Raw genomic sequence first — 17,052 nt, forward strand, 5'->3', positions numbered from 1 at the left:
CCACTAATCCAGCAGGAGGTGGGGAGTTGGAGAGCCAATGAGCATGAAGGGCAAATGTCACTTTTTCCTCTGAATATGTGAAACAACAGATTTTATCGGCATGCAAAGATGACAACTATAGGCAGACATTTTTCCACAATGGCTCGTGCACTAGCATAGGTGAGTTTAATAGACAAGACTAATTGGATCATTGAGGAAAACAGAATTATTTGTGGTTTTAATTAAGCTGCAAAGCAAATTAAACGGCTTTCAATGCTTCGAGAACTTAACTCATCTGAATCAACAGCCAAACATCTAGATGTCATCATCACCAGATACATACTGTTAGAAAGAGATCAATTTAGCTTTTAACCTTTACATATGCCTAAACCCTGAATGATAAAACATCCATAAAACTGGACACATATCAAGCATCTGTATAGCCAATGCTTCAATTAAAGTCAAAACCTTAACATTTCATTAAGGAAATGTATGATATATAAACAACAACAGCCTATATTCTGTGTTGAAAAGCAAACTTTATATTTAACCACACGATTCTGGATTTTACATGGCAAAATGGTACATTTCACCTTTAAACTGAAAATCGTCTAGCAAACAAACATGAAAGGCAGCGTGAGGGAAAGGGGCAAAGGGCAAGGAGTGGACGGGTTGTTTGTATGAACGCTGTGACTGTCTTTCTGTCTTTCACAGTCCAAACTCTATGCACCTTGATTCAGGGCTGTGATTCTTGGCTGATATGATGTCTTCAGGGGCCCTATCAGCTCTTTTCTTTGTCTCATATAGGTGGATCCACAGATCAGAAGTATTCCTGCAGCTTTCCCTGCACCCAATGGGTTACTTGCAGTTATATCTATCTTTAAAAGAGTTACTCAGGCTTCTGAAAGGCAGTTATACACATAGTGCTTGACACGCCAGACTGGGGTGGGGGGACAGAAATAGCAACAGGAGAAAAGTCAGCTGGATACACAGATAAAAATAAAAATTTAAGGCAGAAAATGCAAAAACACTCTAGGCATATTCAAACAATGATTCTGTTACTTCTCATTCCAAATATTTTAACCAGTCTATTACCAATCATGAACAATCGTCCATTTGGACGGTGGTTTAGGTTAAAAATTGAGGTCAGCAAAATATCAACAGGCAGCAGATGCGATGCAGACAGCAAAATGCCTGACAGACAGTCTACAAGTCTCTTTCAAGATTGGTGTGCAACAAGTGTGTATATTGCAAACGTTTGGACTTTATGGTCTTGACTTGATGGTAAATGGCACAAACCAGGTCATTAGGTCACAACAAGACCCAAAAGATGTCAAATTACCAAGGATGCTTCATGAAATTCTCTTCATGCCTGAAGTTAAAATGGACATTGGAGTTTGAAGCTAAATCCAGATTTGTGTGGTGTGGGGTTAGTACTTTGCAGTGGCTGTAGATTACTTGTTTGGAAACTTTCTTGAAATGGGCCAATTAAGCAATTATATCGTAACTGCATTAAGCAGCTTAATGCTTGACGGATAATTGAGTCCTTTAATTCCAATCCTGAACTGACAGAGAATGTGAGAGACTGCAAATAATGAAGGTTGGGCTTAACAAGCCTATGTCTGACAAACCAATCGCCACTGTACATTGGTATTCAAAAAATGAGCTGGCCATCACTGCACTTCATCAACTTTCTTACTGCCCCAACTATACCACAGCAAGCTTGTTTTATCAACTGATTGTCACTTATAAATTAATAAGGTCTTTTATTTTATTTCCTGTGGCCAAAATAATCTACTGGACAATAATTAAGCCCTCATTCTACAAAATCATCAAATACAACAATGGCCTTTGACATATTTCTGTAAATCTATGTAAAAAAACCGAAACAAAAAATCAAAGGACAGCAAACCTATACCACCAGTGGAATAAAAGCAAAAATCCAAAATAATCTACCATGACAACAACCTTTTTACTGTCATCACAACTGATATTCACACTCAGTCTTCATCATAAAGTCTTAAAATATGGCTAACAAACCAAGAAAAGCTGTTTTGTGACGTACATTGTGCACAATACAGTACATGCTGGTCTACAGAGCAGCATTCTGCTGCAGCTCTAAGATTCCCAGCAACAGAGCGATCACTGTGAGCTCACACCGCACGTAGAGCTCCCATAGCACACAGCACAAATTACCGCGCAGAAGTGACGCAAAGATCAAGCAGCCACTGAAACCGTTCGAGAATGTGCCAATTCCCATGATTGTTTGAACAAGTTATGTTAAGACAATGATGGGAAAAGGAGTGAAGTTCTTTAGGGATATCTGACTGAAAGTGTGTGAAATATTTGAGTAATTAATGTCGGTTCTTTCTAAAAGGGAAATGCCCCTGGGTGGGCCCTTTTTCTATCTTGAATAACCCAATATTCATTTATAAACAAAGCATTTTACTGATTTTTAATAGTGAAGCATTCGTGCCATGGTTGATCAGCTTTCACAGACAAAACACTGACAATAAAACTAAGCAAGGTTGCTGATTACCAATGAATGAGACAATGCTTTGACCAAACTGTATTCTCAATACTCATCCAAAAGCTAATGTACTTCCTCAAATTCCAAAGCCCTGTTATCATCACAATTCGCTTGCTTTCCCTCAACATTCCATGCAGTTTTTGGTGTTGTTGACTGTTAAAGCCATCAGGATTTCTAATGTTTACTATTGGCCAAAGGTAAATAAGAACTTCAACAGAAACCAATGTTTGACAAAGAATTGGATGTGAATTCCTTAACCATTAGAACTGACCTGACTGAGCACCTTTTTAATGACTTCAAAAGAAAATGATTGCTATAGAAAGAAATGATGTATCGGATACAGATTTCCCAACATTCATGCATGGTCAAATTTTGAGGGCACTGTCTCACGCAGCACATGTAGCTTTTTTTTTTTTAATAGGTACAAAGAGAGGTTTTACTAACTTCTTGCCGGCTTCCGTAGTAGGTGTGACTGGGGTAAGAAGCGATTCTGATCTGGGCTGCCAATCCAGGATTCGGTCGGCAGGTTTGCGACCATTCTGTTAGAAGGCTGCGGCTTCTCCTCCACAGACGAAGTGATCACCATCTGAAATGCTTATGCGTTGGCCCGTGATATCCAAAGAATGACTCTAATCAAGTTTTTTGGGGATCCCAAAAAGTACTGAAAAAGTCGCTGACATCAAGTATAGAATAATCCTTCGCACATGCCTATAACTTCAGAAAATAATCCAGTAGGGTACATCCAATGGTAACTAAACTCAAGTTTGAACCGTAAAGGCAAGTTATAGAGATTAGGATTTAAATTTACGCACAAAAATATCTTTTAATAACTTGCGAAATCCTGAAGTGACAGACAGAAGAAACTGATGAACGAAAAAGGCACCATTTAGTTATTTCAAACACCGTTTCATTTCTGTCCTTGCTATTCCCTTTATTACTATAATATTCTAAGGCAATGGATTGGGTTTCAGGCAACAATGCTCACTTTTGGCATAAAAATATACATATTCAAACTATGTATGTCTTGTATACTTTATAGAGCTATATATATATATATATATATATATGATCTGCAACACACACACACATATAGATATATTTCTCTGTTTATATGGGGATGAGCTTATTTGGTTACTAAAGTTTGATTTACTTGTACTGTATCTAGATTCATTGTCCCACAATATGGAGTGGATTCCATTTGATAAAATATCAATAACTTCTGGAGAAACGGTTCAAAAGAGTGGGATAAGATTGAGATCCGAACCCCCCACTTCAATTTTCCAATCCAGATAATTCAGCAGCTGACAAGGAAACCAGAGCTAAACCTGGAAGTGTTGGTAGCCTTAAGGGTGTGGGTGGGGGTCTCAATTTACAACACCATTTACCCCATCACTCTTGCTAAAAATAGCAGGCGTTTCTTATATTCTGTCTAGGTATCCTACAGTAGCTTATTTTAGACAAAAAAGGCAGGTGCGTTTGGCAACAATGGTTGTGTTGCCACTTTCCTCAGTTACAATCTTAATCCTGAAATCCTGATGAGCAAAAAAAATGCAACTCCAGGTAAGGTGTCAGTGACTTCCTTATGGGGAAAAAATAGTTACCCTTCCCCCTTGAATGCAACTGGCAAAGTCTGCAGGTGTACCAGCGACCTTATTAGCTGGCGAGTCAAAAAGAAAAAAGGGGAGGAGGGTGCCAGGAGCTCAAAACATGGGTGACAACAATCTATAGCTTGTGATAAATGTTTTCGTGGGCTGCAGGATCAAAACAAACACGTGCAAGCACAAATAACTACAACGAGTCAAAGTGCTGAAGTGCAAGTTACAGGCACAAAAATGTACAAGTACAACTACTGGAGAAGGGAATAAAAACTTGCCGATTTCACTATGATACTTTTTCACAATACAATGTGGGTGAGAATAGAATTTAGTCTCAATTATAGAGCGCGAACGTCAAACGAATAGACAGGTAACGTTAACACAGAGACTGCGATTCCCATCGCACAACCTCTTCAGTTCTGCGAGACGTTTCGGTTGCGCGAATGTGCTTGGCATTTAAAAATAAAATGGAAAAGATATCCAGAAATAAGTCCAAACGTCCAGTTCAAGCAGTGACAATTCACTCAAAAGTTAGGATTATAATGGTTGGTGCTCGCGTTGTTGTCCAACCGTGCGCTGTCAAGTCGCCTCAAAGAACAACAGATCACCGTTAAGTTCGCGACTGACAATTTTCAACTTTCCGTCGACCATAAAATAGAATTCAAAGCGTCACCAAGCGTTTTCGTGAAGAACATCAGCTGGCAAAAAAATTGACGTTACTTCCATCCTGAGCTGTCACCGCGATCGCAATTCCGTGCAGTGTGTTGGTCTTCCGCGTGCGCTTTCACAGATTCATTTGCCCTTGTATAACTCCCGCTTTTGGATATCAACCCTCAACCGTAACGCTCCTTTCGTTTTAAAGCTTCTCCTTGATATTTGTTTTCCCTGTATAAAGTCGTTCTTTTCCACCCAGTCTCAAGTCATACTCGCCGCTTGCCCGTTATTATTCCTTGTTGTCGAGCCTCTCTGGCCGGCACTGGATCCACACCCTGCAATGAGGATTGTTCCATCCACATTCAAGTGTAGGGGGGGATCTAGGAGAGCCGCTCTTTGGAGGAGCTCGGTTGACGCAGCTCCCCACGCTTCAATGTTTAAACACCAAAAGCGGAGGGCTGCCTGAGAACCATGAAACACGTTTCCAAAGGAGTGACGCATGACTATGTGCTTATTTACCCAGATTTCATCAGATCAAACAAGGCTTCACCACTAAACACATATTCACAAGCATTTATAAGACCCTGCATCCCCATTTTCAGTTTAGTAGCGCCACCAAGCCACTTCTCTCCATTTATAGTAACTCTGCAGATATAGATATTCACACAGCGCATATAGACTACTGGAATCAATAGAAACAAACCTCTGAACACAATTACAATTATGTTATTTAAGCGAACAAGTGTGTACACCAATCAAACACCATGCAGGCATAACTTTAGTAATGCACAAGGTTTTAACAAGGGTGCGAATTATGAGAGGTTAAACCTTCTCAAATGAGCTAAAAATGGGGTCTTGAAAGTGTTTTCACATATAATGTTTCAGTAAGCACAAAGGTAATCAGATTGCACCAAATGTATAACTATTATGAGTCAGCCAGGTAACTATAGTAACAATCTTTAGTTTGTTTACAGCGTCAGGGACCCTTTTCACAGACTGATGACGCGGTCATAGCATCGTAAAAATATTTAAGTTGAATTTTGTTTTATGTATGTATGTTTATAACACTATACTGTGTATCATATTACCTTTGCACCAATTTACAAAAAACGAATTAATGAAAGTGTGAGGGGGTTTCTAGTGGAATGACGGTCAAATTATTAGTTATCTATCGTTACGGCTGTCATCAATCTCTCTCTATTTTTCATCTATTTGAAAGTGGTAACACTATTGTGGAGTTCCTATTTTGCTATTTGAGCAAATGGGAACACAATGTATATATATATATATATATATATATATATATACAAATTTAATAATTTGTACACACACTGCAACGTTTTGCACAGAAAACATACAAACAACAAACACATCAAGGTCGGCCCTAATCAAAAAAATACTCCCTTATGAAAATATCATTAATAATTAGCCTAAGAATTCATAGCCTGATGTCATTGACATCATTTGAAACATTTAATTCTTTATTTGTAACAATAGCTTTGGGAACTGTGTGAATATGATAAGGAAGTTATTTTTCTGTGCCCTTTAAGTTTCATCAAACTTTTCTGTGCTAAAGCGCGCACACACGCCGATGTTCCCTTCCACAGAAACTGCTCCTCAAATCTCCCCCTCCTTCCTGCTAACGCGCGTGCATGGGTGCTACATTCTCCACCCCCTGTGCGCGCGTTCGTAGGGTCTGTTGCTATCCAACGCCACGGCAGCTTACGCGCGATTGGTCAGAACTGGTCCCCGTTGCTGTTTGAATTGGTCAGCTTGGTATGTAGGCGGAGAAGAGACGAGAGACTGCCCTTTCCCCTAGCTCCTTGTTGTCTCCAAATACGCCGCGGAAACAGGATGACGTGCCCGCGGAAATAACACAAGACTTCAGGTAGATTGATATGGAGGGGGAGAGACAACGGCCAAAAGTTGAGAGAGAAAGAGAGAGACGCCTGTTTCGTTCATCACACACGAAACATGAGGCTGATAATCTATGTGAGAATTATTGTATTAGGGCAAACTTTTAGTGATCATTAATCACTTATATTCATTTTTAACTTAGTAATCATACCACTGCACTGAAACAGTTATTAAATTGAAATTGTGATAAGGCTTGAGATTTAACAAATAAGTATCAAACATCAAGATAAATTTTTTTAGCTTATATAAGCTACTTCAAACTTGTATCCATGTATATTGTCATTGTATAACTGTTATTGTCATTGTATAACAAATAAAATGAAAAGAGCTCAAATATGACAACCCGAATAACTTGAATAACCCGTGAATATGCGTATACTTTATACGAAAAAAAAAAAGAGATATTTAATGGGACCATTATTAAAAAATGAAAACTTTATTAAAATGATATATTATTGCCTTACTAACAGTTAACGTTACTGTACAATTTTAATTTGCTCGCATTTGTACGGAATACTGTACATAAAGAAACATATGTTTAATAGGTCAATATTTATTTATTTTAATTTGACCATATTGTGGTTAGGAAACATGTTCAAACCCCATTGCGAGCGGGTTGGTAATTCCTCTCTGTTCTCCCCTAAAAGAGTATAAGGGAGGGGGTCGATGGTGGTGCAAAACGAGGTTAACCATGCCGTCATTCATCCTCCATGACTCCACAGAAGCTCGTTTATATGTATCTTTCACGTATCTTTCTCTTGCTAAGAGAAAAAGATCGATATGACTATTTTAAGTGATATGCAAGCGTCTAACCATTTTAAATATCATGTATTAAAATAAATAATTCGCCCAATTTGGAATCAGGTGCAAACAAATTCTATATATAATTATCGTTAAAAAAGGAAAATTCACAGTAATGAAAGATCAAACGAATTAAAACGCTATATTAATATGAACACATGTACTAAACAACAGGTAAGTAAACTAATTAAAAAATAATATAAATGACGAAATTATACCCAGTAGCACTGAATGTATTAAAAAACGAATGTATGTGAAAGAAAAGTATGTTTTAATATTATTTAATAACATTATTAGTTGCTAAATGCATACAAAAAAATACTGAAATAAATTTGGGTATCTTAATATAGTTTGCTTTCAAATAGACTTCAGTTTAAACTTAAAGAAATTCAACTTTCCTCCTTTCTCTCCACCGCTACAGCAGTGCGCACCCCGGTGACAGCTGCGGCAGCCCCTTATGTGTCACATTATTATTTTGGTTTGTAAAGCATAAATGTACAAATAAACGTCTACGTGTATAAGTGAGCTGGTTCTTGAGAGGAAATGTGACTCGGTTCCAATAAATCACCTTTGCAAAGCTCCCAGACACCCGAGATTAAAAACGCAAGGCGAAGATTCCGGGACTCACGTGCCTTGCAGCAAAATTCCACCCGGCAACTACACATTGTACCATGGTAACAGCCCTGCCATTGGTCCCGGGTGCGTTTTGAAATGACCAATGGGAGGGCCGGCAGCGGGTGATGCGTGTTGCTAGGTAAACATGATGCAGTGGGAAGATACGGTAGTCGAACTTCACTGAAGAAGCTAGCAAGCGCAAAAGGAACGGCGGGGTAACACAGCAGCGAATTACAATTACACTGCGGGGAGGTTGCCGGGGTTGTGTTTCAGCTCTGCTCACGCCAGAGATGTTTTTTTCTTCTTCTCGATTTTAAAGTGTGCATTACAGAGTTACATCTGTCTGTTTGGACACATGCAAGTTAAATAAGGCAACAAAATGGGCTTTATAGGAGCAGAAGATGAGGAGGACGGCATGCTGACCAAAACAAATCATATACTTTTCAGTGTTTTATTTTCAACCTCCTTATTGACAGGCAGAATGGCCAGATATACATCACAGCACTCCCAGCAAACACTTCCCATTGGCAAATGGCTAGTCTACCAACAGTGAGATATTTACAACGAAGTAAACCTGACCTCTCTTGGTCCCTAAATATTTAAAATAGCCACCTAAAGTGTGTGCTTTCTTTGGACCACCTCTATTCCATATAGCTAAGAGCAGTAAAACAAAACATGCCAATTATAGAATGAACACTTAAAACAGGTGGGAAACAGCTAGGGTCTTAGCAATATTTCTTGGTAAGTGCCCTCTGCCATTCAAATGGCAAACAAAATGACAATAAACATTTGAATATAAATGTTAAGTTAATATTTAAAAAAGTTTTTATTTAGTTTTTCAATTAATCTACAAGCTGTAAGTGAGATAGACCTCTTTGTTGTGCTCAACAATTAAGTGGTTTATGTATGTCACTCAATAGCATGATATAGAAGCACATGCACAGAATTTGAAGCTGTAAAAAACTTGTTTCCAAACAGAACAGTTGTCCTCATTACACTTGTGTTGCCTGTGACAAAAATGGCCCAATGTTGCTAGTGCCATGGAAGTTCTGCCAAGAAACCTAAGATGGGCTAGGTTCAAGTTTACCATTACAGAAGTTTGAAGTTTCATCCATAAATAGGTTGCATGAGGTGCCATGCTTGAACAGTTGTGGACACGAACGATAAAGATGTCCAACACTTAAGCCATGGCACCAGCATCTCAAAATCACTTTTAAGTCATAGCTGAGCTGTCACCACTTTAGGAATCAAAATACTTGCATTACTACAAAAACAATGTTAGACTTAATCTTCAACTTTTTTATAGACATATTTACAAAAAACAGAGCATCATGTATACTACCGGTGAAAAATTTGGGGCCATACTTAAAAAAAAAAAAAAAAAAAAAAAAAAAAAAAAAAATGAAATTCATAGTTTTATTCAGAAAGGGTGCATTACATCAAAGAATCCTGAACAAATGTATCATGGTTTCCACAAAAATATGTACAACTGTTTTCAATATTAATAATAAAGCACCAAATCAGTATATTAGAATGAAGACACTGTGACACTGAAGTAATGATGCTGAAAATTTCCATCACAGGAAAAAATACCTTTTACAAATGTATTACAATAGAAAGCAGTTATATTCAACTGTAATATTACAATATTACAGTCCCAACAAAAAATACTGTCCCCCCCATAAAATATATGTATTTTTGATCACATAAATGTAGTCTTGGTGAGCACAAAAGACTTCTTTTCAAAAACATTAACAAATCTCTGATCCCAAACTTTTGAACAGTAGTGATAGACAGTTTTTGGATTGTATATATTTATTACACCGCTTTCTGGAATACTTAATTCTGATTGGTCAGTTGCAGAAATCATCCAGGGCATCACTGTACAACTGTTCAATCATCCAGGAAAACAGTTTCCTACAAAGTTGTGTCATGTAATGCTCTCTGCACTCTATACAAATAAGATTATTTTATCATTTAAACTAATATTTTCTCTCCATGCATTTATTTATTAATAATAATAATATTGATTAATTAACTAAAAGTAGCCAGATAACGTAAAGTTAGCCAGTCATTATCTCAAAATAAACCCACTTCATGTCAGGCCCTGGTCATCCTATTGGGGTTTATTTTGTGATAATGACAGGTTGACTTCCTTTACATTAGATATTATATTACTGAAAATGGTGTGTGTGTGTGTGTATATATTAGGGCTGTCAAATGATTAATCGTGATTAATCACATCCAAAATAAAAGTTTTTTTTACATAATATATGTGGGTGCACTGTGTATAATTATTTTGTATATATATAAATACACACACATGCATGTATATTTAAGAAAAAAATACTATTTAAATATAAAATATTTATATTTATATATAATATAAATTATATATAAATCTATATACAGTATATACATGAAAATATTTCTTAAATATATACAAGCATGTGTGTGTATTTATATATATCAAATAATTATACACAGTGCACCCACATATATTATGTAAAAAAAACTTTTATTTTGGCTGTGATTAATCACGATTAATGGTAAATGGTAAATGGACTGCATTTATATAGCGCTTTCACAGACCCAATGGCCACCAAAGCGCTTTACATTTGCCTCACATTCACCCATTCACACACTCATTCATACACCGACGGGCGACGGCAGCCATGCAAGGCGCCATCCAGCTCGTCGGGAGCAGCTGGGGTTAGGTGTCTTGCTCATGGACACCTCGACACTTGGTCAGGTGGAACCGAGGATTGAACCACCAACCTTCCGGTTTGTAGACAACCCACATGAACCACTGAGCCACTGCCGCCCCTGTTAATCATTTGACAGCCCTAGTATATATATATATATATATATATATATATAAAAAATATAAAATTGGTAACTTTAGTAATATAATATTTGAACACACTCAATGAATAATGTGGGGGGGGGGGGGGGGGGATAGTTTATTTCAATGGCTTTATAGTCTTAAAAACATAATGATGAAGTGATTATTACAGTCACAAAATATTAAATTATTAAATATGTTTTGGTAATAATACATGGGACACAATGATCAGGAAAATACAAATCTTGACAGTATCTGTCCACACGTGTCAGTGCACTTACGCCTGACCCTTTCGTGGAGTGAGACGGAGGAGAATCCCCACTGTTAATCCCTGATGAGCCTTCCCCCCACCCTGCCCTCCCTTCCGCAGTGCGACCTTTCACCTGAAAACCACACATAACAGTCACACAGACATTCAATGAGAGAAACAGCGAGGGCGCTGTAGCCCAGGCCACACCAGTGTCATCCTTTTTGGTGCAATTAATCTACTTTTTTTTTATGTGGGTGTTTTTTTTTCTCTGCAAAGAGTAAACTGCTTTAATGTATGCATTAGGGTTTCTAGAGTTCAGGGAGAGTTCATAAGAGTGATCAGGTTGCTCATGGGTCATTCCTACAGTGCCACTGGAAGCCTTGGGCTGACATAACAATAAGCAGCCAGCAGCAACACATAAATATTACAGAATTTTACATACAGAAATAAAATACAAAATTCCTTCATGTTACATAAAACATCTTGTGAATCTACATAACTGGTGATACGAATGCTTTACCAGGGATTCAAAGAGAAAAGCATGCATAGGGCTGTGATAATTGAGAAGTTACTGGTGGTCCCTCCTCTGGTGCCTCTAGTGGCCAAGCCAAATCACTGCATGAAGGGAGAGGAAGCACTGGCAGTGGGAGAGAAAAGCCTTTTTAGATCAGCACTTGGTGAATCAGGTAAATCCGTGAATCAAGTACGGGTTGGATGTTGTTTTCAGCAACTACCTTGTTTCTAAAAACCGTACACACGCACGCACACACACACACACACACACACAATAGACGTTTACTATTGACAGCATGTTTTCAATGCAGTATTTGGATTTCCAAGAACAGAAAAAAATGAGCACTAAAAAGTTTTGATAAGGTCTGTAACAAAGTTTAAAGTATTTTAGTATTTTAAACATTGTCTTTACTAACTTTCTGAACGAAAGTCTTACGGGGTTGGAACGACATGAGGGTGAGTAATTACTCATTTTTGACAGAATTTTCATTTTTGGGTGAACTAACCTTTTAAGGTGGAGCATGCAAGATTGCTAAACTTTGCATCACCCGAGAACAAATGAACACAGGCCAAATTTCTCAGTTTTCTGCTACGATTTACAAATACACTTAAAATCTCTTCATGAAAAGTTGTGACAATAATACACATGTAAACTAGTAGTTTTTTTGGCGGTTTCTTTTTAAGACTATGTAGTATCAAGGTTTACAGAACCAAAAATAGCAGCTCAGAGTCAGTACTTTACACAGGAGTTGATGAACGTGATCTAATGGCAGGACTGGAATAAACTAAGGCCATTAGATTTGTCAAAGGACAAACCCATTAAAACAAATCAATCTAAAACACATCACATATCTCTCCATTGCAAGGCATGAGTGCTATAGACAATCTATTTGAGAGGAAATTATGCCCAACTTGAACATTTCGGAAAAAAAAAATATACAAGTTCAACTGCTTTGTCTTTCGCCTCATGTTCACACATAAGCAGCCAAATCTTTGGGAGGTTCGACACATTTATTCAATGTAATTTGCAAAGCAAAACAAACCGTTAGGGTAACAAAAAAATTAATTGATATGTCTCTGACAAGTTTCAGGGTAGCGTCCAAAAACAGATATCAGGGTCTCATATCATCACTGATCAAAGACATCACTGTTCAATTGGCCTGTTATGTAATTGATCAAAAGGTTTACACACTCAATAAACGGCTTTAACAATCATTCCTCACATCACTGTAAAGGGTGATTTCTGAGACTTCTTACCCTTCCAAGTTCTCTTGGCCTCTGGAGTTGTACTTTTTCCGTCACACGACACTAGTTAATACAAAATGCCCACATTCGGGGCTGGAATAAAAAAATGTATCTTTCTTTAGGAGGTTTGAAAAAATTATTAAATGTAATTTAAGCAAATTACATTGAGAACATTGTTCAAACCCCACAAAGGCTTGGCTGCTCAGTGCTCACATGTGATGAAAGACAAAGCAGTTGAACCTCTTGTATAAACTAAGGCTAAAATATATATATATATATATATATATATATATATATATATATATATATATTTTGCTATTTTAATAAAAAATGAATTATCAATTGTAGCAACAGGTCAATAACTAACTACCATTCACAAAAATAAATAAATAGAACCAATTTCAAACAGTCCTGATCAGCATCTCAATATGCTCTTAAAGGGACACTGTGTAGGTTTTTAGGTATTTTATTATCTAAAATAAATCTTTTTATTCTTAAATATGTCCTCAATGGTGTACAAATACCTCTGCAAATTATCTGACTTATCCTCGTAAATTAAGAATTTATTATCTTTATGTACATGGGACGGGTAGGTTCACGGAGGCTTCCATGTCGTTCCGCCATCTTGAAAAACTATAATAGCAGAGAGGGTCAAAAAGTACCAACCAAACGCGTTTCCACAACGCGTTTTCGTTCAGAGCCAGCGTCATGTAACTGAAAGCAGCAGAACCGGAGGAGCAGAGCTGAGAGGCGCTGGTCACTGCCCCGGCAAGTTTAAAAGGCTGCATTGCTTCTCTTCTCTGCCTTGGAAACTTTCAATTCTATCAAGATCGTCTCTTGTAGCTGCCGCGGGCATCTTTGTCGTCGTGGTATTGACTCTCGCTCTCCTCCTCTTCCTCGTCGTCCACCTCTACTAGACGACAGCGCCGGGTGATTCTGTCAGCAGTAAATAGGCTACTTTTAAAATAATGTAACTCACGTTTGAATGCCTTTTGTTTGTGATCCGATGTGGATTCTGATCACCATATAAGGTAGAAATATTTATACGCGAGTAAAAGACTATATTGCACGCTAACCATTAACGTTACCATAGTAAACAAAATAAACGCTTGAAGATACGCATAGTAAAAAAAACATAGTGAACGTTTGAAGAAATCAGACCAATCATAAAGGTTATCACAATAATGTTTTTATTTTATCTGTCAGATAGCCTACGTCTCGTCTCTTTATACCGGACTATCATAAAATAAAGCACATTTTTTTTCCCGGGAGCTTCCTCTGTTTCTCTGACTGAAAATATCTGTAACGTTAGCCTACTGGGAGTCGAGAGAGTGCTAAAGCTCCTCAGGTCGTATTATTGGTGGCATATATTTGTAGAAATTATCATTCTTTTTAAATGTGATATATGTCCTGTTACTACCAAATAAACAGAAACAGACGCGATTGAAGTAAGTGTGTCCTATTTCTTTTGTGAAACCTAACGGTAATTTATTTCTGTGTGACTAATGTGCAATTTTGACATACATTAATTCATGATCAATGTATCGCCTTTTATTGTAGACCTGGTAAAACATCGATGCTTGGGTTTTAAATAGTCAAGTAAACAACAAAAATGCCAGCAAACGGTCGCTTTTATCATATTTGTTTTGCAATGCTGTTTCCATTTCTTTCTGATTAGTTTTCTGATAACACGGGCGTGTTTTATTGAAGCACCGCGGAGCTTCTGGCCTGACAGTGGAAACGTTCTTCTGATCCACTGCCTCTCTGTCCTCTCCCTCTACTGTTGAATCATCTGATGATGATGATGATGATGATGATATCTAATCTAACAATGCACGTACTTAAGAAAATATAACGAATAAATAAGCATAAATACTAATTACAATGGTTCATGTTTTTCACAGTCAGTAATTCATACTGTAAAGTTGCAGTTTGTTTGAAATAACAAACCTGTTCACCCAAAGGAAAACTCGACGAAGTGCTATTAGAAGACGTCCTGTCAATAGCTTTTTGGTACATAACGGCTACCGTAGATGCAATACACATTTGAAAAAGCGAGGCGCTGGAGAGCACAATTCGTTTGAATGCAAAATACAATTTCACCGCTAGATGGGAGTAATTCCTACACAATGTCCCTTTAAGAAAAGTGACAGTCTGATTAAAACAAACATGTGCGCATAATATGTTAATGTTATACAAAGTATGTTAAACTAATTTGTATGTAAAAAAGTATGTTAAACATGTTAATGAAATGGTCAATATTTAATCAAAACTAATATATATATATATATATATAAATAAATAAATAAATAAATCTTGCTCGTCTACTGTAATCTTTCATAAAAATGTTATTACACTCTCCACATCTGAAATTACTTTCCTTTTCTGCTAAAATCACATGCTAGGCAGCATGGGTGAAATAATGCTGATAAACAGCCAAATAGCATTTATTGTTTTAGCAAACTTACATTCGCATATGATATAGTAATACTGCTAACATTATAAAAGTAAAATTGTTTGCAAATAGTAAGTTAAACTTCCAGTCTAGATAGCTTGTTTTGGGTAATATCCATCTATGCATTAATAGATGTATTAATAAGAAAATATCCAATAGTCATTGGTTGCTGAAACAGATTTAAAGAATCAAGTTCAAAGATTTCTTTAGTTCTTGCACAGGTAGTTTTCAAGAGCAGTGCTTCTGAACATGCAAGAATAATAAGGTTTGACAGCTAACATCCACCATGCTCCTTTTTGGATCAAACATACCCCTAAAATTGGAACTTTCAAAACTGCAATTCTTAGACCTTGGTCCACATGAACACCTAACGCCCCTCTGCCACCTCTCCTCTTCTTCTTCTTCCACTGTCTGTTCTATTCCTCCTATACTGCACATACGATGTGATTAAGCTTCTGTTAAGCCAGGCATAATCTCTAGAAGCTCTGGCTATTTAATTCTTGCTGTGCCAGCTTAGAGCAGTCATGGAGCCTGGCAAGGGGTGTGTGCAGGCATGCAGGCACACAGACAGGCACTTTGGCTGTCACAGTCAGTGCATGAAGCAGTCTCACACTCCCACGGTGACAACAGGGCCTTTTACATGGACACATGCAGTTTACTAACCATGAGCTTTAAAACAGGCATGTTTCAAATATAGGCTGCCATGACGCACATACAGATGTTTAAGGACGGGCACATCATGTGCACATCTAGAAATGCATGCATGTGCACAGACAGCCGCCCTCTTGCATTCAAGTGATGAAGCAGACCGACAAATTTGACAATTTGTGGAACCCGTTTATGCAGTATGGGTTATATAGGCCAATTCGGATGGATGTTGTCTATAGGTAGGCCAGCGTTTGGGACTAGAATCACCACAACCCTGTGTCCATCACCTTAGGGTTTCCAACTACAGCTTTTCCTGAAATACAAAATAAGCAAAGTTTCTGAATTGCTGTATCACCAATGTGTTTGCAACATCTAACATTTCTCTCTTTGGCAAAGCAGTCCAAAAAGACAGCTGGATAAGATGGTGGCCAACCTGATGGCGAACGTCACAGTCACTGTGTGCAAGAGTTGTGTAGGGTTGTGTAGTAGCCTAGACTGTATGCAGGGCTGTAAAAGTTATTTAAAAAAAAGACAATTCTGTCATGATTTACTCACCATGATGAACAACATTGGAACCTATTGACTTTCAAAGTGTTTCACAGAAGAAAGTAATATGGGTTTGGGACGACATGAGGGTGAGTAAATGATGACAGAATTTTCATTTCATTTATGGATGAACTATCCCTTTAAATTGTGGTAAAATTCTGTCAATTATTCACCCTCATGTCGTTCCAAACCCGTAAGGCTTTCACTCATATTCGAAACACAAATTAAGATATTCTAGTAAACTCTGAGAGATTTCTGTGCCTCCATTGACAGCCCACTTTATTCACATATAAACATTCATCACCTCACACATAAGTTGGTAAACGGAAGCTCAAGCATGTTTGCTTGATGTGCGAGAACCAACCAATGAGGTTTGTTCTCGTGTTACACAGCACGATTGAGCTTCCGCAAGAGGTCTGTTCTTAAACATCAAACAGGTTCGGTTGAGCTTCTGTTTCT

General features: G+C 37.6%; 1 protein-coding gene across 3 annotated transcripts in view; it reads right to left on the bottom strand.

Annotated features, from left to right (window-relative positions):
• Positions 1 to 17,052, bottom strand: part of dyrk1b (dual-specificity tyrosine-(Y)-phosphorylation regulated kinase 1B) — a 44,728-nt gene that overhangs the window by 16,861 nt on the left and 10,815 nt on the right. For 2 of the 3 annotated variants that reach the window (XM_056266206.1, XM_056266205.1), the window contains exon 1: positions 2,954 to 5,180. The exons of the other annotated variant lie outside the window; for it this stretch is intronic. In XM_056266206.1, coding sequence (XP_056122181.1) covers positions 2,954 to 3,095 — 142 coding nt within the window. In that variant the 5' untranslated portion in view covers positions 3,096 to 5,180. Of the gene's footprint in view, positions 1 to 2,953; positions 5,181 to 17,052 lie in introns of those variants that run through there. 3 annotated transcript variants of the gene reach the window in all.

The sequence above is a fragment of the Rhinichthys klamathensis genome, unplaced genomic scaffold, assembly GCF_029890125.1.
Source record: "Rhinichthys klamathensis goyatoka isolate OS25496 unplaced genomic scaffold, OSU_Roscu_1.1 h1tg000246l_1, whole genome shotgun sequence".
In the NCBI taxonomy this organism is placed as follows: Eukaryota; Metazoa; Chordata; class Actinopteri; order Cypriniformes; family Leuciscidae; genus Rhinichthys; species Rhinichthys klamathensis.